Consider the following 25612-nt stretch of genomic DNA (forward strand, 5'->3'; position numbering starts at 1 on the left):
TAAGGTGAGCTGGCAGATAACCTTGTGAAGCCAAACAGGAAATCAAGGTCAGCCAAATGGAAGGGGCTGCCGAGTTCTCTGTCAGAAGCAGTAGCTTCCACAGAGAAATGAAACTCTTGGTTCTGTGGGGCTTCCACACATCACTTCCTCACACTGAGGTAGTGACTGAGACACAATGTGAATGGTTGCATCTGAATGAGTGGGCAACAGTTCTTTGGAGTCAATAAATACTTTAAGTTGTGAAAAATGTGATGCATCTCTTGAGTCACTCTGTTGCACGGTAAAGTAATTTTTATAGCGGGACAATAAAAATGAAGTGACTGAGCTAAATCTTGCTTTTATGTTTCCTAGGAATCTGAGAAAAAGGGGTTAATTGAGAGAATCTATATGGTACAGGATATTGTTTCAACTGTTCAAAACATCTTGGAGGAAATAGCTTCTTTTGGAGAAAGAATTAAAAAGTAAGTTTTACATTTGTGTTGTGTTTGAAGTAGAGCTGCCATACATTAGGGCAGTGGGGGTAAGAGGGTGGGGAGGGCAGGGATCAGTAAATGCAAAAACAAAAGAAACAAAAGCTACCGTGTTGGAGCAACCCTATTTATATTTGTTGGTTTGTTCTTTGGGCTTGTCAGCTTCACAGTTGGGTAGTGCCTTGGAACCAGGGCGACCATATGGCCAATTCACACCAATTGCCCCAGCATAATTAGTTCACTCTCAAAAGTATCCTCATTTGGGTGATAAATTATAGATTAAAAAAATAGAGTATCCTATTCAGAAATAAAAAGGGAAGCAAATATGCTCTAAAATTGCCTTTTTCAACTGAAACATGGAACACAGTAAATGCTTTTTTTCTCAACTTACCAAAGAGCCGTACATAGATAGTAGCATCATGGATACAAAGATGAGAAGTTAATTCATCACATTCATGGGTACCTTTGACATGGGTCAACAGACTTTCTTTATGAGAGGCAGTGAGTAAATATTTTCATCTTTGTGGACCACAAGTACTCAACTCTGTTAAGTATAAAAGGCATCATTGATACCTAAACGGATGGCTGTGATATGTGTTCTAACAAAACTTTATCTACAAAAACAGGTGGCAGGCTAGAGTTGACTTAAATCCAACCCATAGCTTGCCACTTCCTACCTTAGGTCACAACGAATAAATCTATAATGGAGTCTCAGTTGAGAAAGACTGTTTCTGTGATTCATGTTTGTTTTGTTTCAGACATCATGAACTCTGTTTAACTTGGTCTTCATTTGGTACCAATGAACAGAGCAATTTAAAATTTTTTTTCTTTTAATTTCAAACTTATTTCCTCCTTCAAATCCAGAATTATATCAACTATATTGTTCTTTCTAAAGATTCATGGATACCTTTTTTCTTATTTTACTGTCCATTATAGTTTTTTAAGTAAAGAAGATAATATTTAGAAATTGCATGGGTAGGGGTGCCTAGGTGGTACAGTTGGTTAAGCATCTGACTCTTGGTTTTGGCTCAGGTCATGGTCTCAGGGTCATGAGATCTCAGGGTCATGAGTCGGGCTCCACGCTCAGTGCAGAGTCTGCTTGAGATTCTCTCTCCCTCTCGCTCTCCCTCTGCCCCTTCCACTCATGCTCTCTCTCTCTCTCAAATAAATAAATCTTAAAAAAAAAAAAAAGAAATTGCATGGGCAAAGGAGATTAATATTAGTGCTAAAAGCCAAGGGAAAGTTTTATATATCAAGATGCAGGGGAATCAGTTTATAATGAACATTAAGAAATATAAATAGCTCATATGGGACTTTTTATGGATACTGATCTTTCTCAATTCCTTATCAAATCCAGTTGCTCTTGAGTGGCCATTTATTGTTGGCATAGTAAACGTGTTCTTTTTGTTTATAAAATAAGTTATAAATCATCTTTAAACAAATTTGCTAAGTTTTACTGAACTTACATGTTGCTATTCCCATTATCAATGTCTTAGAAGAAAAATTAAAGAACAGGAGGATTTTTCCTTCCATATATTGATGCCTACCTAGATTTCATATAAATTGACAAATGATTTCTGAAGTTACCCTCAAAATTGTTTAACAAAAACATAAGTGACAATAGGAAATAGTCAAGTGATGAGGATGGCGTTATACTTCTTCCTTCATTCACTCATTAACTCTCAGTTCTGAGTGTTAGGCACTGACCTGGTCTAAGAATGAGAAATATTCCATAAAACCATGATAATAGCAACATCAGCTCATGTCATGTGCCAGACAGACGCTATTGTAAACCCTTCACACATAGTAATTTCTTTAAAAAGTTGCTGACAGGAATCAGATTAAATATTCCAACAAGCCTCTGGATTAAGGATTGTTAGTATACCCATTTTACAGATGAGAAAATGGAATCACAGAGTGATTAACTCTGTAACTGAAGGTCACAGAACTAGTAAGAAAAGAAGCTTAGATTTGAACCTGCCCTCACTACTACACTAGAATGCCATTTTCCTCTAAGGATCTATCTTCCAGTGAGGGAGAACAGTAATAATTAGAATTCAGTTGCATTGATGCGAGGTAGAGGTAAGACAGGGTGGCAGGAGAGGTCTGACCAGCCCAGAAAGGGGTGTAGGGGAGAGAAAGACAGATAGGGGGCACTTCTGAAGAAGAGACATCTTATCAGCATGTCATAACAGGAAGAGATAGTTGAGCAAAGAGTTAATGAATGGGGACTTCAGTAGGTGGGAGACTGCAAAGGTTCAAAGCTCAAGGCTGTGCTAGATCCAGGGAGATGTTTGGGGTTTAGTATATCTGTGTGACAGCAGATGGTGGTGCTAGCGCTTGAAGGTGAGGCAGATCATACAGAACCCTGAGTGGGTAAAAAAAGTCCATGAGAAAAAACTGGATGAGGGACATTCTGGCAGCAAGGAGGATAAGAGGATGTGGAGTGGGGGGCAAGACTGAGGAAGGAAGGCCGTGGCGTTTGGTAAAACTGTCTCCATGCTTGAAGGTCTCTTAAGAGACAAATGTGGCTGTTGTGCGATTGATAATGGTCAAAGAAATGTGTCTGATGAGGGAAGAAGGCAGGGTGATTTAAACAGGCCCCCATCTCTGAAGTGCCCAGAACAGCTGTGGTGGCCATGTCTGAGACGTATTTTCAGCCATGAACAGAGTACTGTTCTGCCCAGCTGCCGCACAGGAAGGAAGGCGCATAAGGCTCCACTCCTATTAATTCTTTGGCCATTCATTACCACAGTGACCTTAAAGTTCCTGCTGGGCATTCAAGTGGGATGGCATGTGTAACTCCATTGGAATTCCATTATAATTCAGTGTTGAAGGACCAGGAAAACTTTTACCCAACTTCTGGCAACTAGTAAATAAGTAAGCTTGCATAAAACTCTCAGAGCAAAGCTTTCCAGTTACTGACCCGGAAGACCCCAATCGTATTGCATTTACACGGAACAAGCTATATTTTCTTTTTCTACTCTTCTCTACTTTCTCTAATTACCTTCTCTAATATTACACAAATTTCAAATGTAGGTCTATAACAGGCTAAAATATTTATTGAACATGGTGCATCTATATTATCTCAGCAGGCTGGATGGGTCAGAAGAGGGCTATATTTTATATGTCTTCTCATTATGGAGTGTTGCCTTCAACAGTTGTATCTTTGAGTGGTTAAGGAGGGAAGTCTCCACAGAGGAGATAATGAGAAACCTAGAACAGGGAAGTCATCCCTGCAAATGCTCCAGAGTCAGGTTTGGAAGCCATATTCATTGGAAGGAGAGCTTCTCTAGATGGGAAGTGATGTTGAGAAATACTAGGCACTAAATATGAGGAAGAAGGTTAAGTGCAGCTTGAATCATGGTGAAGACAAGGGGAGTGATAGACTGATTCACCTTCTGTTCACTCAGAGTGGTATGTCAAAAGGAACATAGAATGAAGGCAGAAAGACAAAAGAGAGGGCCAGACACGAGGTCTGAGGAAAAGGTTCACAAGCTAGAGTAAAAACCATGCCTTGTGAATGAAAGCATCAGGTGGGGTCCATTACAAAAGAATAATCTGTATAGGATTATATGATCAGTCATTTCTGTTTCCATGGGCAGAAGAGTCAGAAGACCTCATTTGTCCTAGCCTGGGAAGTGAGGAAAATCAAGATACCATGGGCATAAAGGTCAACTGGTGGAACACCCAGTTGGGGGAGGAAATACAGGATGGAGCTGTTACCCCTTTTACCAGATATGGTCACAGTGATTTTTGTTTCGTGCTTTGGAACTTTGAAAATGATATTCTTAGGACATGTTACTAAGCCTGAATGGTTGAATGAAGGAAGGGGATTCATTGAATTTTTTTTCACTAATTGAAAGGTTTGGCTCATTTGTCTCATTACTGTCCCAAGTCAGGGATTCCTTTTTTAGGAATTTAGGGAGCTCTCAAGTTAGGAAAACTAGGAAAGTCTGTGAAAATGTTCAACGAAGTGTTTGATTTTGAGATTGAAAGGGTTTTTTTTTAACCTTGGGTGTTCTGTGGAAACCAGCACAAGCTACTCCATGTTAATGGAGAGAAGGTCTAGTAAGTTCTTGAGTGTTAGAGGAATTACAGTGTAATGTCTTTGAACTAAGTCCTCAGTATAAACAGGAGTATCAAATTAAATGAGCAAAATGTACCTTTTTACATTTTCTGCAGTGCCTACTGTAGAGGCAGTGAGTGTGGGCTCTTGAGCCGATTTTCTGAATTCAGACCCTAATTCTGTCACTTGTACTGAGAGTAAGTGATTTGGTACCAGTTATTTAACTTTTATGACTCAGAGTACTCATTTGTAGAATGGGAGTAATAATTATTCCTACTTCATAACATTTTTGGAAGAATTAAATGAATTAGTGATATAAAGAGCTCAGACTAGTGGATGGCATGTATTACTTAAGAATATTGACTATTATGAATATTATTTTTGGCAAAATGTCTTGACTTTCTTTTTCTGTGTCTTAAATTAAAAAAAAATTAAAAGTGAATGTCTCCCTTTAAAAAAAAAAAATTGTGGGTGGCTGAGGGGAAAATGCAAGAGTTAACTGACTTGGCTGTTGGGAGAGCGGATCTGACAGGGTGTCTGTGAGAGTGATACACATCTTCATTAGAAATGAAGCATCCGGGGCGCCTGAGTGGCTCAGTCGTTAAGCGTCTGCCTTCGGCTCAGGTCATGATCCCAGGGTCCTGGGATCGAGCCCCGCATCGGGCTCCCTGCTCCGCGGGAAGCCTGCTTCTCCCTCTCCCACTCCCCCTGCTTGTGTTCCCTCTCTCGCTGTGTCTCTCTCTGTCAAATAAATAAATAAAATCTTAAAAAAAAAAAAAGAAATGAAGCATCCAACACTGATACACATGACATACCACACACTTGCATACACGAACAACTATTGAGATCTTTATAAGGATTAATTGGAAAATAATTGACATCTTGATAAAATTTTCAGTTTTCTAATATAGTCTTCTATTTAGGTCATTTTGAATCTATTTCAGTATTATTTTAGAGTTTTATGTATAGAAGTTTGACACATTTTTGTGAGATATATCCCCAAATACTTGATTTGTTCCATGATATTTTATTTTATTTTATTTTTTATTTTTATTTTTATTTTTTTAAAGATTTTATTTATTTATTTGAGAGAGAGAGAATGAGAGAGAGCACATGAGAAGGGGGAGGGTCAGAGGGAGAAGCAGACTCCCTGCCGAGCAGGGAGCCCGATGCGGGACTCGATCCAGGGACTCCAGGATCACGACCTGAGCCGAAGGCAGACGCTTAACGACTGAGCCACCCAGGCGCCCATTGTTCCATGATATTTTAAATGGTATCTTTTTTTTTCAGATTTCATTTTCTACTTGTTTGCTACTAAGATACAGAAGTGAAATTAATTTTCCTACATCAACTTTGTATCTATAAATTTTGGTAAACTTAGTTATCTTAATTTTTATCTGAAGACTATTATTCTAGATTTTCTATTGCATAAACATATTATCGAGGAATAATTTTTCTTCCTTATTTTCCAGTCCTTATACATTTTTCTATGTTTTCTTTATTGTACCAGTTACTAGCTCCAGTACCATGTTGAACAGAATTGGTCTTGGTGAACATTCTTTCCTCCTATGTGATATCAGAGAAAAAACTTTCAACATTTTACTCTAAGAAAGATATTTGCTATAGGGATTTGTAAAGACGCTTTATCAGATTAAAGAAGTTCCCTTTTATTCTTAGTTTACTAAGAGTTTTTATGGTGAATGTGAGCTTTGTCAAACTTTTTTCCTACATTCATTGGGATGATAATTTCCTCTCCTTTGTTTTTGCTAATGTGGTCTATTATTGGTTTTGATTTTTAAATATTAAGCCAATCTTCCACTTATGGAATAAACCCAACTTTGCCACGCTATACACTCTCTTCATATGTTGCTATATTTTTATTTACTATTACTTTGCCTAGGATTTTTGCAGCTCTCATCATTAATGAGATTTGAGCTGTAATTTTCTGTTCTTAAATTCCTTATGGAGAGATTATTCTAGGCTCATACAACATGTGGGAGTGTTTTCTCTTTATCATTATCTGGAAGAGTTTACGTAAGCCTGGTGTCATTATTTCCTTTAAGATTCAATAGAATTTGCTGGTGAAGCCTCTGGACCTGGAGTTTTCTGTTAGGAAAGGTTTTAATTGAATATTCCATTTTTGTGATATATATAGGTGTGTTCAGCCATTCTATTTCTTCTCACATCTGCTTCTGTAAGTTCTCCTTTTCTGGAGTTTGCTTGTTTCATTTAAATTCTCTACTTTTTGATATAAGCTTGTTAATAAAATCCTTTTATTTAATAAAATCCTTTCTTTAATGTCAGTAGGATCTGTAGCATTGTCCACTTTTTTATGCTTGATATTTTTTTTAAAGGGGGAGGTGGGCAGAGGGAGAGAGAGAAAGTCTTAAGCAGGCTCCATGCATAGCACGGAACCCGACGTGGGGCTCATTCTCGCAACTCTGAGATCATGACCTGAGCCAAAATCAAGAGTTGGCTGCTTACCTTTAATCAGAAATAGTAACACAATTATGAAATTTATAAAGTCATTTGGGATAACCACAAAAAACAATTATTCGTAACAGACAAAGACTTTCTAGGAAAAAAAAAAAGAGTCGGCTGCTTAACAGACTGAGCCACCCAGGCACCTCTATGCTTGATGTTAATTGTGTTTTCCCTTCTTTCTTGATGGGGATTTATTAATTATGTTAGTCTTTAGAAAGAACCGTCATTGACCTTTGTTAATCTTCCCTGCTACCTGTTTTCTTTTTCATTAATTACTAGTACTCTTTATTTTTTTTTCCTTTCTTCCTTTTACTTTCCTTGGGATTAATTTAGTATTTTTTTTTCTAACTCTTTAAGATAGATCAGTGGATTACAATTATTCTCTTTTCCGAACATTTAAAGCTCTACAACTGCCTGTAAGCATAACTTTAGCTCCAGGCCAGATATTTTGGTGTTGATATTTTCATTATCATTCAAGTTTAGTAAAAACTTTTTATTTTCTATTTTTATTTCTTCCTTGGCAAAGAAATATATTGCTTAATTTCCAAGTATATGGAGATTTTCTGGTTATCTTTTTGTTCCCAATTTCTAACTTAATTGCTTTATGGTCAGAAAACACTGATCAAGAAAATGGCCTACTTCTGTCTCTCCCTGTGAGCTTGGAAAGGTTACTGAGTGTATTGTGTGTGTGTGTATGTGTATGTGTGTGTATATATGCATATATGTATGCATTGATTAATTTTGTTGATTGTGTTCAATCTTTTGTATTTATACTGATTTTTATTTTTGGTGACTTCTTGTATCAGTTACTTAGAGATGTATATTAAAACTTTCCACTGTGGGGACACCTGGGTGGCTCAGTCGTTAGGCATCTGCTTTTGGCTTAGGTCACGATCCCAGGGTCCTAGGATCGAGCCCCACATCCGGCTCCCTGCTCGGCAGGAAGCCTGCTTCTCCCTCTCCCAGTCCCCCTGCTTGTGTTCCTGCTCTCTCTCCCTGTCGAATAAATAAATAAAATCTTAAAAAACAACAACAACAACAAAACTTTCCACTGTGGATTTATCTATATCTCCTTGTAGCTTGGTCAGTTTTTGCTTTCTGTATTCCAAAGCTATGTTATTTGGGTTGTATCTTTTATTTTAAAGATTTTATTTATTTAAGGAGAGCGAGTGAGCAGGGAGGAAGGGCAGAGAGAATCTCAAGCAGACTCTGCGCTGAGCACAGAGCCCAACATGGGACTTGATCTTACAACCCTGAGATTATGACCTGAGCCGAAATCAAGAGTCAGATGCTTAACCGACTGAGCCACCCAAGTGCCCCTGGGTTGTACATATTAAAATTGTTATACTTTCCAGGTGAATTGGATCATTAATAGGAGGTGACCTACTTATATCTAAGCAATAAATGAAATTTTGCCTTAATATCTTAACTAGTAATAATACGACTATACCATCTCCTGCTTGCTGGTTTCTTCATAGTATATACTTTCCTATTATTTTCTTTCAACCTGTCTGTGTTTTAGATCTCTTTCTTGTTTCTGACAATCACTGTCTTTTAATTGTACCATGTGGTCCATTCAAATTTAATGTGGTTACTAATATATTTCGATTTAAATTTGTAGTTTTTATTGTTTTCTTTGTCCTTGTTCTGAGTGGTTTTTTTTTTTTTCTCATCTGTAGTTTTTATCTATTTGCTCAGAATGTAAGGACTCTTTTGCTGTTCTTTTAGTTGTTACCCTGAAGTTTACAGCATGACTCACCGCAGCCTAATATAAATTGTTAACTTTTATTGTCGTCCCAGTCAGGATCCTTCTTAATCTATGGTATCTATCCATTGATTTGTATCCAGAATCTGCTACTGTGTCTCTGCTTTCAAAAAACAAAACAAACAAAAAAATTAAGGCATAAAGGTTGATGTTTGTGTTTACTTATTTAATTGTAATTGATTCCATATCTTGTTTTTATTTTTATTATAAATATGGTACACATCCATTATAAAAGTAATCAAACAGAATTCCCCCTTTATTCTCTATACTTCCTTTTCTTCCCCTTCTTTCCATCATATTGAACTACCATTAACAACTTGTTGTATATCCATCAGAGGTTTTTTTCAGGATAAAAATCTATATATGTGATATTTGTGCATCTGTAAATTTATTAACATATGCATGCATATGCATATATATATATATATATATACAGTACCCACATTTATTTATGCAATTTATTTTTTCACTGTATATAGCTTTGAACCTCTGTGTTGGGGGGCAGGGGTGTTTGTGTGGTTGTCCTTTTTATGATCTCATTGTTTTTTAAAGATAGATATAGCTGCAACTTTATGCTAAGAAAAAAAGATCAGAATAAAGGTTATCTAACTCTGTGTACATAGTAGATGCTTAATAAATGCTGAATTGAACAAAACAAAAATCTGCATAATACTACAGAGTAGAAATCGATTTAGATTTTTCCCTTTATTTAGATATTGTGCTATTAATGATACTGAAGCTATTTCCTTTTTTAAGAACTAGCAACCATTACTGTGGTATTCATGCCCTGCCCCTGCATCCTTGTGCAAGGAGATCTGTAGGCTAAACTTCCTGCCATGGCATAATCTGGAGCATTAGGGAATCCATACAGCATTTCTCCAAATGTGAAATCGCCCTCCAGAAAGTTCAACTAGAAGTTTTACTATGGAAAAGAGTAGTCAGAAATGGACCAATGTATATGTATAAATTTAGAATAGCATAGAAATAGGCATGAGGAAAGAGTGGGAAAAATATCAATTATTCAGTTTGTTGGTGTCAAGTTGCTGGACTGGGGAAGTCTTTGGTAAGTGCTACCAAATCTAGAAATTAACCAGGAAAAAAAAATTGATAAATTTGGTCATGTAACATAAATAATTTTATATTTAAAAATACATAAACCGGACAAAAAAAGACAAGAAAGGAACACATTGCGAAAAGCACTGTAAAGAATATGACCAAGGACTGATTTCTTTAGTATCCAAAGAGATATTTTAGGTTACTGAGGAAAAAGTCAAGCAAAAACAGCTCAAGGCACAATAGACAAATCATAACTGCTTTCCATTTTCTGAGTTTTTACAATGTGCTAAAAACAGAATGTGCTAGCTACCTTAAATGCAAGTTCTTATTTGATTCTGGCAGAAGATAGAGGTACTATTATTATTCACATTTTGCAGAGCAGAAATGTTGGTGCAGAATGATTAAATCACTTTCCTGTAGCTTATTAGAGATGGAACCCAAACTCAATCCAATGTCAGTATGCTTAAAATTCCGTTTTCTTAAGCACTTTCCCAAATAGTGACACCTCACAAAGAAATAAACTAGAAATCACTTGAGAAACAAACTAAAATGATGAGCATGCCTATTAAAAGGTGTTTAAATTTGCTTATAATTTTAAAAAGTGAGAAATTAAAAACACACGTACCTCTCTATGGGCAAAGATTAAAAACACTGATAACAGTCTATTACAAGAGGGTGAGATGACTGGGTTTTTCTTAGACTCTTCATGGAATTGTGGTTATTTACAAAATAAAACAAAATCTCTCTCAGCCTCAATTTGCTTATGTGTAAAATGGGGATAATCTTTACTTGGAAGAATTATGGTGACCATCACAATAATGATATGAAAAATATTAGCACAATGGCACATATTAAGTGCCTAGCAGCTGATATAGGTTAGTCCCCCCACATCCCCCACTATCTCCCCGCACACATATGCATTAAAAACACACACACACACACACAAAAAAAACAAAGACTGAGAGACAAATCTTTTATCTCTTTGTGTTCCTAGCCACAAAGTCAAGGGTCAATAGACAACCAAGTAAATGAAAATAAAGACTGGGAAGAAGAAGGACCCTAGGCTCTCATGGGTTCTCTGCAGAACATGGGATCTACAGATCATTTTCTAGGACCATGCAAAGATTTCCACTATTTGTTCAATTCTACATCCCATGTTCCAGATCTTCATTTGCACACAAGTCAAAGGAGGCAGTGGATATGCTGAAAGGAGCCAGGGGCCCCGTGAACATAACATGTGGTCACATAACCTGTTATCTATGGGTTGGTGGCCTAATGGTTTACAGTCAAATGCCTCCAGCCCTTTTCAGGGCACTCAACCTTCTAGAGTCAATGAGTCCGAAAATTCTAAAAAGAAGTTATCAGAAAACACAGAAGTTGGGGTGCCTTGGTGGCTCAGTCAGTTAAGTGTTGGACTCTTGATTTTGGCTCAGGTCATGATCACAAAGTCTTGAGATGGAGCCCCGTGTGGGGCTCTGCACTGAGCGTGGAGCCTGCTTGAGATTCTCTCTCTCTCCCTCTCCCTCTGCCCTTCCACCCTCCCCCTACCTTGTGCACTCTCTCTCTCAAAAAGAAAAAAAGAGAAAACAAAAAAAGCACCAGAGCACCTTAATAATGTACTCCCTTTTCTAAATATTCACTGGCAACCATGTCTTCATGGAGAGAATTGTTGACTTTGAAGTGACATCACTAACCTTTTGTTTTGAAGATCTCCATGCATGGAGCCATCCTGACCACACTGTAGTCTTTCATCGCTTATGGGAGCCAGAGTCTTCCCTTAAAGACTGTCGGTTCCAGGAAGGCAAAGTCACCAGGACTCTGACAAGCTGGCTGGCAGTTGGTCTTGGGACCTGCTCCTCAGGACCTCAGTGATGTTTGTGCCATCCCCAGCTTGGCAGAGCTTTCTCTCCAGGTTGTTAAAGGGACTTCTCCAGTAGACCTTTTTCATTTGTGTAACTAAGAAATAAACATGGCAAGATGAACTGGTAGGTGCTGTAGAGCATCAGAGAGAATGATAGTGATGTGCTTTGTCTGCAGCACGTTTAACTGGACGGTCCCGTTCCTCTCGTTCCTGGCCTGTTTGATCCTGGCAGTGACCACCATCGTTTTGTATTTTATTCCACTCCGGTACATCATTTTAATCTGGGGTAAGTCTGGCATGGTCCTTTTGCGAGTGGTCAATTTTAGGTAAGAACCAGTGACTCATTTGTCAAGTGCGACCCTCAACTTTAAATGTGCTCTTGTTGGCAATTAAACATGAGATTAAGGTATTTTGGGAACAAAACTTGCAGGACCTCCCTGAAAAGGCCAGTTGCCTGAACGATCAGCATAGATATTTATAGGCCTCTTGCATAATTGCAATCAAATAAAAATGTGATTGTGCATGAGATTTCCCTTTGGGCTTTCGTAGCCATAAATACTCTTGGATAATATATTGCCGTGGCCCGGTAACTTTCAGGAAACACTGTTATTCAAACAGTGCGCAAACACCTGCATCTTGCCCTTTATATTATGCAAAAGTAGATCTGGCCCCTGCCACGGTGCTTCTGACATTTCATCTCTCCTGGAGGAAAAATAATCTAACCCCATACTTAAATCCAGAAGCGGTAGAGAGGAAGGGAGGTGGTTACTCCCTAACCAGTGCCTGAAAGAAGAGGAAGCTATAATTTAGCAGGGTAAATGGTGTGCCTATATAAAGTTTAGCTGCTTTAAAAAAAAGTAGAAACAAAAATCACAAACTTGAAATAAACTGCATGACTTGATTTACTACTCAAGCCAGCAGTTGGACAAAAGACAAACAGCTTTGTGAATATTTGTGTCTGTTGCTGGGTGGGCTCTGGGTTGATAGAAGGAGCGTGCATTGCAGTAAATTAATTGCTGGAGAAGCAATCAACCCTTTTCCCTAAGAGTCTGCCAGTCATAGTTTTCCATTCCTTGGCTCCTATGAATACTGCTGAGTTCTCAACCATAGATACTCCCTTCTAGGGATCCTTGGATGTTAAGGTGTTCAGAGAAGTTACCACCTACAAGTGACTGCATTAAGATGCATTCATGTTTAAGCAAAAGCTGAGAGCTTGCACATGTCAGATACAAGCTACAACTTTTCTAAAACCATTAAATGTAGACCTTTTCAAAGAGAACCCACAGGAGTAGAATCCTGCTGATGAGGAAAGCCAAATGTAGACATGCTGAATTGGGAAAAGTCATTAAAAAAAACAGAATAACTCATAAAACTTCAGAAGTGGAATGATTTTGAGAGAGCATAAGCCACTGGTTCTCTGTTTTGTCCAGAAAGTGAAAATCCCATATAAAGAAGTATCTCTCTTTTATAGAAATCCTGAGAAAAGAAAAAAGATATTCTAATTTCCCTCTTTATAGGTCTGTTTTGAGCCTTGATGACCCTCACTCTTGGCAAAAGTCTTCTATCCATACTTAGTTTTTGATTGTTTCTCAATTTTGCAACAATGCTAGCACATTGGTCCACAGACCCTTAGAAAGAGATCAAGAAGCTCTTCAGGGTCCGTTGATCAAGAAGAAACATTTTATAAAAGTATCTCCCTGGATACCTTATGTACTAAATGTTATCTATATAGACTGAATAATCTCAGTCTTTCTTAACTGTTTTTCATTAAGAATTCGCTTGCAAATCCATTTATTGATCAACATTTAAAAAACAGATCTTAAAACTGTTGTCTGACCTTAATCAGAAAATGATCCATTTGTTTCAGAGGTACAGATCTGTGATTCAACAGTCTTGCACAATTCACAGCGCTCATCATAGCACATACCCTCCCCAATGTCTGTCACCCAGCCACCCCATCCGTCCCACCCCCCACCACTCCAGCAACCCTGTTTGTTTCCTGAGATTAAGAATTCCTCATATCAGTGAAGTCATATGAATAATACAATATATGTTAAAAAGAAAAAAAAGGAAGAAGATAGCAGGAGGGGAAGAATGAAGGGGCGGAAATCGGAGGGGGAGACGAACCATGAGAGATGATAGACTCTGAAAAACAAACTGAGGGTTCTAGAGGGGAGGGGGTTGGGAGGATGGGTTAGCCTGGTGATGGGTATTAAAGAGGGCACGTTCTGCATGGAGCACTGGGTGTTATAAAGAAACAATGAATCATGGAACACTACATCAAAAACTAATGATGTAATGTATGGTGATTAACATAACAATAACAAATTTTTAAAAAAATGATTCAAAATTACTATATTCAGTTGGCCAATATTTTGTTCATTTTTAAGCTGGTGTAAGTTGAATGCATGGTCAGCTTGTCAAACACTGTTTCTCAGGATCTCCTCATCATTTTGGTACATGCTTGACTTTTCTGCATCTTTCCGTCGACAAAAGACTATATTTCCTCCTTTGATCATCAGTTTTGGAAGTCCAATCCCTCCTTCTGTTTATCCCAAATTGCTTTGACTTTTGATCTTATCCTCCAAGATCTTGGCAGCTTTCAAACACCAACTTTTTGCATCTCATTAATGAGATACTTCTCTATTTATCATTCAGCTTATGGATGAAATTATTAAATAGCATGGAGTTTATTATGTTCTCCTAAGCTGACAGTAACCCTTTGAGCTTTGTCTTCTGTGTCTGGTTCATTAGTTTTATGTTCTGGACAAGGGCTTATAGTTTATTGATGAGCTCACCATATATAATGTAGTCAAAAGCTTTGACAATCAACACATGATCTGTTGCCTCATTGAGTAAAACCTGCCATGCCATCCTGGAATATACTCAGCAATTTCTATTAGGACTTCTTTTCCAAGACAAATTAGTTATTAGTTTAAAGCTTCATGGACCCAGGACATTCCTTTGCACATCTCCTATATTGTATCCTTGTCAGAGACTTTCTCATGTAGAAGATGACTTCGTATGTCTTCCATTTCTAGTGTTCCTTTTAACTTTACTAAGGATCAGAAGATTGTTCCTTATTCTGAGTTACTCATTTTCATTGAGTCCTAAAAGTGGTGAGTTAAGATCCCTTTTTTTTTGTCCACTCTTTTTAACCCTTTGGAACAAAATTACTTAACTGTATATTCTGTATTTCCATATTCTGTACACCCAAATAATATTTTTGTAGAAATACTTATTAAGTACCAGGATTATTTAACATAAACCCCTGAAAAGCAGCCTAATTTCATAATGGCCATAAGGAATATTCCTTGACTCACCAACTTCATTGTCAGGTTTTGAAGGGTGATACATTTTTCTTTCTTTTTTAACCTATAATTTTAGAGAAGCTATATATAGGTAGTAGATCTTTAACAAGTACTTGACAAATATTTAATATGTCTGCAAATTTCATACCTGTGATCTACAGGGATGGCATTTCTTTTGAGCCCAACACCCACCTCTCTTGTGTGGGAGTGTAGATTTTGAAAATGATGTGAGAGGTGGCTTAAGAGGGATATTTGACATTTTCTGAAGGAGACCATATCTACTGAATTTTGAGCACCTATCTGATGTATTTCTAGAAGGCAAGGCACTTCTTAAGATTAGATCCCATGAGGGTTTTCTGCCCCTTTTAAGAGGTTTCCCATATTCCTTTCATTCTGTTCTCCAGCATAGATGGTTCAGTTCTGATCTGGGATACTTCTGTTCCAAGGTAGGTAGAACTCACCAAGCTGGATTATGAACTTCTTGGAAAGAAGACCCATGACTTATTTAACTTTGTATCTCCATTTGATAGCACAATGTCTTTTATGTGGCAAGCACTTAACTGTTTGATACATGAGCAAGCAAGGACCCTCTGCCCCATCTCAACACTCTCGTCAATGTACTGAGGTCAGGGCTACATGCTAGGCACTCATACAAGTATCTGAAAAATAGTGTTATAATTCTGTTTCAAGTGTTTGTTCACCTGTGGCCATATGTGCAAAGCAGTCATGCAGTTTTTCCAACTTTCTCCAAGAGATTCTTTTTTTTTTTTTTTTTAAACTGGATTGCTCATTCTATTCCACTGATCGGTTTAATCTGTGATCTGGGACCATTAAATGACAGTGTCTTTGCCAAATGTTATCCCTTGGTATTTGGATCCCACTTCTTTGGGTGTGCTAAAAAATTAAAATCCAGAGCAGATAGACCCTCTGCCTATCTGCATTTAGGTTAAAAATATTGAAAGGCGTGTCTGTCACGCTGATAAAGGTACAACTTCCAAATTTGGGTGTGTACTCACATGCCATATAGTATAGGGATTCTTCTCTCCCCCCTTTGTTTTTTGGCTTATTGACATCTCGAGTAATGATGGTAGCCCTCCCTCATTGTTATGGAACTCCAAATTACAGAATCCCCATGCTTACATTGTCCATGTGATTCTCCCATCAACCTAGGACACTCTATAGCTCAGGTCTTTATTATTCAGATTTTAATGTAGGAAATATGAGGCACAGGAAGGTCCAGTGGTTTGCCTAAACCCACACAGCGGATGCCTGGTGATGCCAGAGCTGGGGCCCAGCTATTCCTGTTCCATAGCCCTTGTTCCTTGACCCATTGCCCCTTACTGAGGACCCAGGAGTACATGAGCCCCCATGGACACTTGGTCTCACACAGTAGATAATATTGTAGAATTACTGACATTTGACAACATAAAAAAAAAGTAAGGTGTGCTTTTGAAGCATGTAATCGGAGCGGCTTATAATTTTGATTCTCACTAAGTTTTTCAAACAGACAATCTCAGTGCATTGTGGGCCACTTCTGCCCTTATTGGTGTATTTGAGCTACTGTGCAGGTTTATAATCTTCTCAGTGACTAAGAATGCAGTGTTTTGATCGGCTGTGAGATTATCCCTGCCTTGCTGTTCATTGTAAAGACTCCAGATGCGCACACTATATATAATTAACAATAGAAGATATATCTTTTCTCAATAAGTCTTTGTCTCCCTTCATCATTTTGCCTTGTCTGTTTTCTTTTGCCAAAAAGCCCATGCTACAATTAAATATCTTTAGAATAACACAGTGAGAGTATTTTAGTTTAAAGGAACGCTGGGGGAAATTTTAGCTAGAAACATGAAGCTTGCTGTGGGGGGTAGAGAGAAGAAAAGCAGAGTGCAGCTTTGACTTGAGAGAAAAAGGATCATTTGTAAGGAGCCTTCCCCAGCCCAACCACCGGGCCACCATTTTACTCATGAACAATGGCCAGCTCCCATTTGCAAAGCAGATATAAATCTGACCCTCTAAGGAAATGACTCAGGTATAATATCACTCAGAAAGTTCCATCCTTAGATGAAAGCAAAATAATATTTAATGAAGAAAAACAGCAAAGCTTTTATGGGCTGGGGACTGTCAAACAGTTAAATTACCTTGACTTTGAGGGAAGAGTCAGTCAGGGTTCATCTAAGGTGAGAATTCATTCAGCATCACCAGGGCTTCAGGTATGATCCTCGCTAAACAAGCACTCTGTGGCAGAACTTCAGAAGCCCACCACCTTACTCTTTCTGCTTGGAAAACTCAGCATGAGAAAGAGTTGACCTTTGGAGGAAAGACAACAGCTCCTGAGCTCTTACCAGCAGCTGGGAGGAACAGAGGAGGAGACACAAAGGTGGCTGAGAGGTACATCCCTCTAGAGAGGAAACCACAGGTGGAGCTTGCCCGGGGCATGCCCGCACACCCAAAGTGCAGCCATCAAAGACACTTTAAGGGTTGAACCTCCTCTAATTACCACTGTCCCCATCCTAAATTAGCAGGGACTCCATTGACTAGACAAACCCACGCACCAGTGTCGCGGTCCATAAATTAAGTTAGCAGCCATAGTAAGATGATTTCCAGTAATAACTTTTCACAGTTTCCTGCAGCATCAAAGTACAATCAACACGTCAAGTTCTGTTCTGCAGTGAGAGAAGAGAAACCTGTGAAAATGAGCTGGAGTAGGGGAGAGAGATTTCTGCAGTTTCTTTTTAACAACAAAAAAGCGACTCCCGCCCTCCACCTCCTACTGCTACATTTGGTCCAGAGCCCCCAAGCAGAGACTTGTTGGGGCTAATGAAGGCCTTTTCCCATCTGGGATGTTTGTTTTCCTAGCAGAGGAGGCTGTTAATCAGCCTAGTCCAAAAAAGCCAATGAGCTCCACGGTTTTAGTGTGTGTTTCTGCCATCCTGCTGCTGGGATTGTAATGGGATTTTCACAGTTGAAGATGGCAGAACTCCTGTCCCACAGAATCACCCCCACCCCTCCTTCCTTTCAGAAAAGGCATTTGTGAGTATTCCACATGACAGTGACGTGTGTGTGTGACTTGAGGTCTAGTAATTGTTTTACACTAATTTTTGCTTGTGAATCTCCCCCTCCCCCAGTCAGGAGAGTTTTTAAAGATAGATAGATAGATAGGCAGACAGATAGACAAAGAGATCTCCCTGTGTTTCTATTTTTCAGGCATAAATAAATTTACGAAGAAGCTTCGAAATCCCTATGCCATCGACAATAATGAGCTGCTAGACTTCCTCTCCAGGGTACCATCTGATGTTCAAAAGGTACGTAATGAACGGTCACCACCAACGGGGACCCCAGCACTGAAGTCTGGCCATCCTCGGAGCCTGAAGAGCACAGGGCTGTTCTTGTGTAATTGAGATAATGCGCCAGAAAATCCTTAAAGAGGCCTGGCTTGCAGGAAGGTGGCAGGAAAACCTTTGTCCAGAGCATGAGATGATTATGGAAAATTACCCCCAAAAAAGGGCTACTTAAGAAGGATCTGGAACTCACACTATGTGGGTATGGTGCGATGGTGTTTGTCCATTTTTTGATCACTTGCCTCCCTGAGGAGGATAAGATGGGCTCAGTGAGTGGGAGAGTGGGAGATCCCAAGCTAGGGGAGGATTGCTTATTTTCCTCCTCTTCCAGATGGCAGGCATTTTAGGGGAAGTAAGGGACAAGAGGGTTATTCTTTTTTATTATTGCTTGCCCCAATTATGTCCTAGGCTTCCCTTCTATACCTTCCCCCCCGAAGACTTAGGGATGCCGAGGGCAAAGCTCCTACCCACTCTCATACACATAGAGGCAGAGACGGTGTGAAATAATTGGAGATCGATCAGAAGTATTATTCACAGGTAATGGTCACTTAGTCCAGTGGCATCTGGTCTCTGTGGATGCATAGAGATTAAACCAGGCAACAATAAATAAATAAACCAGGCAAAAAAGTCCTGTAGAGTAGCCCGAGCCAGGCCCCTGCAGATCAGACGGCTATAAATCCAGAGGAAGGAGGGGAGGCATTGATATCTCTCAAGGAGAATAGAGATCATAGAAGGAGTAGATGGGGAGACCATGGTGTAAAATACCAACATGATGATCAAAGACACAACCCTTTATTATCTGAGAGAATCCAAATCAAGTATTGATTTTCATCCTTGGGCCGCTGTCACGGCGGCTCTTGGGCAATGGCAGTGACTCGGGCTGAAAAGACCTACAGTTTCTTTCCCCTTCACTCTGAGTTCTAGAGATTAAAATAGACTTCATGACGCCGTTTTTCTTTAATCTCCATTTTATGATATAATTAGCTATTACATGCATTCTATGAATATGAGGTTCCTCGTTAACATTTGCATTACATGATTATAAAATAGTAACCTGGCCCCTGTTTGTTTTGCATTGAAGATTGACAGGTATGTCATTCCCTGCTCCCCTAGGGGACCTTCACCAAACACTCTGAGGAAAGGGTGCTTTTTTGCATGTATCTGCTTTTGACGAAGTGTAGCTCAACATATGTGATGGGGCATGGTGTCCTTGGGGAGTTTGACACAAATGCTAAAAACCAGTAAGCACATGTGGTCTGTAATACAATACTTTAAATGAAGCCATTCCACTGTCAGCCAATCAAAACCCACACACCAAATGAGAGTGAGTTGCATCACTTGCATCACTTGAGCTGCAATGTGAGTTTGTCAAAGAAAGGAAATCATCATCCAGCACACCCTACCACAAGGATTGTCTCTACATAGTCCAGGCACCACCTCTCCGAGCAGCCATCCAGTTGGAGTGGACATGAATACAGAGGGACGCTACAAAAGAGCATTCGAGGAAGATGTATAGTATGCTAGTAAGATCCTCCATGTATCCCCAAGAGCACTTTCGAATAACACAATAGACAGTTTTCCACTGGGGACTCCCCGAGTGCTCATATTTATCACAGATGTTTTAGCCATTCCATTGTAAATGCAATTCATTTTTAAGAGAAATCTATTTAACTCTGTGGCCGGTATCAATGTCAACATTTTTTTCCCTCTCCCTAGCAACATAAATGTATTATATAATTTACAGAGAATTCTTCCCCCAAGACTTAGTTGCAAATGAATATTTCTTAGTAAGTTTTGCTGTATCATATACTAAGATATACATTCCCAAGAGGCAATTATTAAGCGTACTTGCGGTTGAAAACGGGCACACACACAACTAAAATTATCTTGCAGTGCCAAGAGCAGGTAGAAACCCATGCATCTCATTAGAAAAATCTGCTTTTAATATTTTGGTCTCAAGAAATGATGCATGACTTCTCAAATCCTTCCTGCAATTAATCCCTCCATGTTCCTGTGTTTAGAAAATGATTCATTACCTTTGAACCTTCCTTCCTTTGCCTCGGTCTGTCCTTGGGGAGCCATTAACACACTGTGGTGAGCTAGGGTTACCTAACCACCGGCGGCCCGTCTGTTTGTTTTCACAGGTGCAGTATGCAGAATTGAAACTCTGCAGCAGCCAGAGCCCCCTTCGGAAGAAGCGCAGCGCTCTCTAGGACCCACGCCAGCCTTGGGCACCAGCACCCGATTCCCTGTTGGGTTGATTAGACCAACACTCTCTGTTTCCGGGGTGGTACCCATGGTGTTATTCTGAAATGCGTGGAGCCCTCCCTGTACTCTCCCTGCTTCTCCACGTGCGCCAATGCACACCCATGTGCTCACATCCACACACGCATGGGTGTGCTGGTTGCTTAGCGGCTTGGCCCGTCAGAAGGAAACAATCTAGCGACCGTGGAAGACTGAGGTCCCTTCTCAAATAGGAGGTAAAGTAAGGTGGCCAGGGGTCTGAACAACCTCCTCGAGAATGGCTGGGAGACCACCTGGATGCAAGTGTGACTCCGAACTTGTTTTCCTACCTCCAACAGATTCTCCTTAAGATTCAGTTTTTTCCTCTCGCGTTTGCACACTCCTTTCAGATTATCGGGCATGTGAGTCCATTTCTTTCTCTTGAGTTCACAGGTCTCTGGTAGTAGCATCATCTCCCCAACGAGTGTCTCTTATAAGTAGATTTTTTAATAATTACCAGGATTAGCACAAGCCTTTGGGAGTCCTGCGCCATGATTACTGAAGACGTGTGTGGACAATGGCAGTCAGCTCCCCAGTGCTGGATGCCAGTGTGTATGGCAGTCCGTTGCAGGCAGTGGAAGCCTTGCAAAGGTCCAAAGGGACCATTCATCCAAAAAGTGAAGGTTACATGAGAGTATTTGGTTACCTTACAAACGCCATATCTTCTGACTGGACTTCGCTTATTTCCAAAATAGAATGTCAATATTAGAGCTTCAGAGAGAGGGGGATGAATGAATGAATTCTGAAAGTATTTAGGAAGACGGAGAAAGGCTGAGGAGCAAGGGACTAATTTATGGCTGCTTTACCTGATTGTCATAACCACTGTATTTGCCCGCATTTTTGAGCAGAAAGTAAAAATAACTCAGCCGTCCAAATTGATCTTTTGTTCCTGAGCAAGATAAGCTACACATAATGCATATATATCTCAGAACCCCATTCCTTGAAAAGCACTACCCCAAGGTCGTCTTAAAAAACAGCTGATTACTTCAGACCCCACCATTTCATAGTACCCCCAAGTAAAAACCCCGATTTTATGCATATATAAAATACACGCAAATATCCTTCTGTTCAAATGATATTTAAGTTGTAAAGACTGTATTTTGTTGACACATACTCTGTGCAGTTTTATATATAACATATATATATATATGTGTGTGTGTGTGTGTGTATTGTAAAGAAAAGTTGAGGTAAAAAGACCTGATTTAATAGTTTTATTTTTTTTTTCTCTCTGGGCTGTAATTTAATAATCTTCAAACAAAATGTTTATGAAAAATGCCAAAGATTCTAAACCTTATCATCCCGTGTCTGTTTTTCTTCATATTATATCTTCCTGGTTTTCTTTCTGGCTGAGCCAGATTTCTGCATGATTTGATTTGCTTCAAGTTAATGAAGCTGGCTGGAAAAGAGCCTTGCAGAAATTATAAAAGCTCCAGTAAATCTCTTAGTTGTACATACAATAGATATCCAAAAACCTCTTTTGTTAAACCAGTTACTCAATCTTCTGTGTAAACAATGCCTCATTGTCTCACTCCCAACTATCATGTAGTTTATCACAGTCTGTCATTTTGTAACGACCTAAGTCAGACATTTTTAAACAGACATGTGAGATCTGATCAGTCATTTGAATGAAAACTCTCAGCAGCAGAATAACCCCTTATTTATTTAAAAGTGGAACTGATACTTTATTGTTGTTCCTTTCCTATACAATTTCAAAATGAAATAATTTGTCCAACAAGAAGGCATCATTAGTCAGACTTATTCCCTCTGCAGCCCAATGGGAATTCTGAGCATTAAGTTTAGGACACAGACAGCAGCTGGGCTACCAAGAGCAGGACTGAATCAACCTTTAATAAACTGTAAGTGGAAAACAATTGTTAATTGATTAAGTAGACTTTGAACGTTAAAAATGTTCGTTGTAAGGGAAATGTGAAGATTTATACAAGTAATCAAACTCATACGAGATTCCAGAATGCTCTTTAGATAAAATTTATGGATTATGGTTTCAGTATGATAATTAAAGATAATTTAGTAGGAATGTTGAAGTTTAGCCAAGCTCTCCTGATTCTCTTCTCAAACCTCACACTCCCATTTCCAGCTCTGACTGGATGTCTTTAGGCACCTCTACCTCAGTGGGTCAGAAATTCTGTTATCTCTCCCTCTGTGTGTTCAGGACCCTTAAACCCATAGTGTCCTAGCTTCCTTATTTCCCTTACTGGCACTGGCATTTTCTGGGCTAGGAATCACTGGGCATCCCCTTTTTTGTTTCTTATGTTTTTTTTTTTTCCCCCACCTCCATAAATCTGTAGATCCAGTGTTGCCATGTTATCTTGTCCATTTCTGTCTTGTCCATTTCTGATCACCACCCCCTAAGCCAAGGCCTCCAATACCTCTTACAAGACATGGCGATGGTACCAATTACATTACACCAGATTAATCCTTATTCCGACTATTCTTTTCACTAGGAATACTTTCTCACAAGTTTCTGTCCAAATAAATTTTACCATCTTTTAAAATTTTCAGAAGTTTCCTGCCCCAAATAGGATTTCTTTTGTTTCCTTGGCTGAGTTAGAGTCTACCCTTCTCTCTTGCACCCCCTCCCCCACATCTTTCATATCTTTCTGGCATTTGCCATATTCTGCTATAGCTCATCATTACCAGAGGCCTTGATTCCCTCTGTCCTCCACTGGGTAGACCATCCTGTCTGGCACCTAAAAGACACTCAGGAAATACCTGATTAATTGATTGGGTTATAGTCAACTTTTCTTCTCTGCCCTTTCATGTATACAGAGCGCTGAGATGGGTAGATTAGTGTGGTCTATCAGAGGAAGTAATTTCTTGTATTAAACACACAGCTCGTACTGTGTGATATTATTATAAGCTTTGACCATGTCAACTATAAACTTTTCAATGATGTCTTATATTGGAGAAGTCATTACCTACATACATATCACAGGAAAATATATTTGTGCACGGTTAAAAAAATTTTTTTTTTCTTGTCATTTATCATTTAATGAACATATATGGAACACTGATGATCTACCTGAACAAAACAGACTGCATTCCCTTGGTGGAGACAGACATGAAACAGATACTTTTGAAAAGTGGCATGACATTTGCAGATTCAAGTTTTAAAAAGAGTATTCTGGCTGCAGTGGGTAGACCAGCAATTGTGAATGTTCAGAGAAGAGCTAATTTGAATAATCTTGATAAATTGATGGTCACCTGGACCTTCAAATAGTGTCAATGGAAAAAAACTACAGGTGAAATCGTGAGATGGTTAGGAGGAAAAATGAGTAGGACTTCTCAGTTGCTTGACCATGGGGTAAAGGAGAGAGTAGAGTTCCAAGATGGCACTCAGTGTTCTCATCTTGGGGTCCAGGAAGATGGTATGGTGTTTGCTAAGACAGAATTACAGGAGCAGCCATGAGAAGAATAGCATGAGCCCAGTTTTAGACAATGTTGAATATGAGGTACCTGAGAAGCCTCTAAATGGGGATCTCAAAGAGTTAACAATATATGGATATGGAGCCGAGAAAAGAAATACACTACTTGAAGGAGATATACATAAGGGCCAACATTCATAGAAATGATTGAAGCCATTTGCTTCAAGAAATTGACTCCACACTGAAAAAGTTCTGTAAGGATGAGTCCACTAAGGCTAAATAGAAAATATTAAATAAGAGAAAAAGCAGTAAGCATATACTGTCATAGAATTCATTTGGTAGAGTGTGTCAATTCAGTTGGTAGAGAAAGCAGGTGTGGTCCATAGTGCATACCACTGAGATCACTTCAGTTGAGGACAGCACAGAGACCTTTATTTAGTGGCATGGCAACTTGTGGGGATCTTGGCGATGAGTCATTTCTGTAGTGTGGTAGGAAAGGAAACCAGATTTGAGTTGAGAAATGAGTGGACCTAGGAAAATGGAGACCACATGGAGGTACCCCTTGAAAAATTCCACTAGAAGGAAAGGAGAGAGCACAAGAACTCAGAATGGAAGGTGCCTGGAATTATTAAGGGAAAAAGGTAGATGTTTCATGAACTCAGTGTGCACCTGTTAGTAACAAAAAATCCTTTATGAGTACAAGATGGAGTGATCTGTATCATTTAAAACTGTGCTCTGTTGAAACCCACCTCTCTTTTGTGTAGTAGTAATTCGACTTTTATGGGAGTAAAGTGGCTGGGAAATCAAAATAGAATATCTTCTGAAAATATTATGAGTACTCAATTGATCATCGGGTGAATGTTAAAAGGTGACATCTAAAGAATGGCTTAAAGCACATTATCTCTTTATGTAGGTCTCTGTAGAAAGTCTACCCTGCTGTTCTGGTGTGTTAATGTAGTGATTTACATGGGGAAAATGGACAGTCAAGCACAGAAGGATAGCTAGCATTTTAGAGCATTTATTAAATGCTAGGTACTTCCTCAGTGCTTTAGATGTAATAGCTCATTTAATTAACAACAACGAAACTATGAAATTCCTCAAATATTTATGGAAAAAATAACCAATTTCATTCAAACTCTCCCAGGAAGTAGTAAAAAGAAGATATAACACTTTTCTACATATTTTATGAAGCCAGTATAATCCTCATTCCAAAACCCAACAAGGTGATAAAAGGATGGAAAATTACTTACCAAAATCCCTTATGAATATAGATATAAAATTATGAAAGATATGTAAGCTTCTATACTGAAAACATGATTGAGAGAAAGAAGATAAATGTAGAGTTTCATGGATTAGAAGATTCAATATATTAAGATGTCAAGAGATTAAATGTAAGCCCAATAAAAATTATAACTTTTTTTTACAGAAATTAATCAGCTGATTCTAAAATGTACATGGAAATGCAAGAATCCAAGAATAATCCAAGCAATCTTGCAGATGATTAACACTGGCAGATAACAAGATGTATTATAAAGTTACTGTAACTAGACAATGTGCTGTGGGCACAAGCGTAGACATTAAATAGAAAAGAC

The 25612-nt window shown here is 38.9% G+C and overlaps 1 protein-coding gene across 1 annotated transcript in view; it reads left to right on the forward strand.

The window, feature by feature from the left end:
* Positions 1 to 21931, forward strand: part of MCTP2 (multiple C2 and transmembrane domain containing 2) — a 183632-nt gene extending 161701 nt beyond the window's left edge. Inside the window, exons 19-22 of the mRNA XM_045899479.2 lie at positions 352 to 461; positions 11882 to 11991; positions 18221 to 18318; positions 20499 to 21931. Of these exons, the coding sequence (XP_045755435.1) occupies positions 352 to 461; positions 11882 to 11991; positions 18221 to 18318; positions 20499 to 20567 (387 nt within the window). The 3' untranslated portion in view covers positions 20568 to 21931. The remainder of the gene's footprint in view (positions 1 to 351; positions 462 to 11881; positions 11992 to 18220; positions 18319 to 20498) is intronic.
* The last annotated feature ends 3681 nt before the right edge of the window (positions 21932 to 25612 follow it).

This window comes from Mirounga angustirostris, unplaced genomic scaffold (genome assembly GCF_029215605.1).
Source record: "Mirounga angustirostris isolate CCGP_5_RB_7025 unplaced genomic scaffold, mMirAng1.0.hap1 SCAF_9, whole genome shotgun sequence".
Lineage (NCBI taxonomy): Eukaryota > Metazoa > Chordata > Mammalia > Carnivora > Phocidae > Mirounga > Mirounga angustirostris.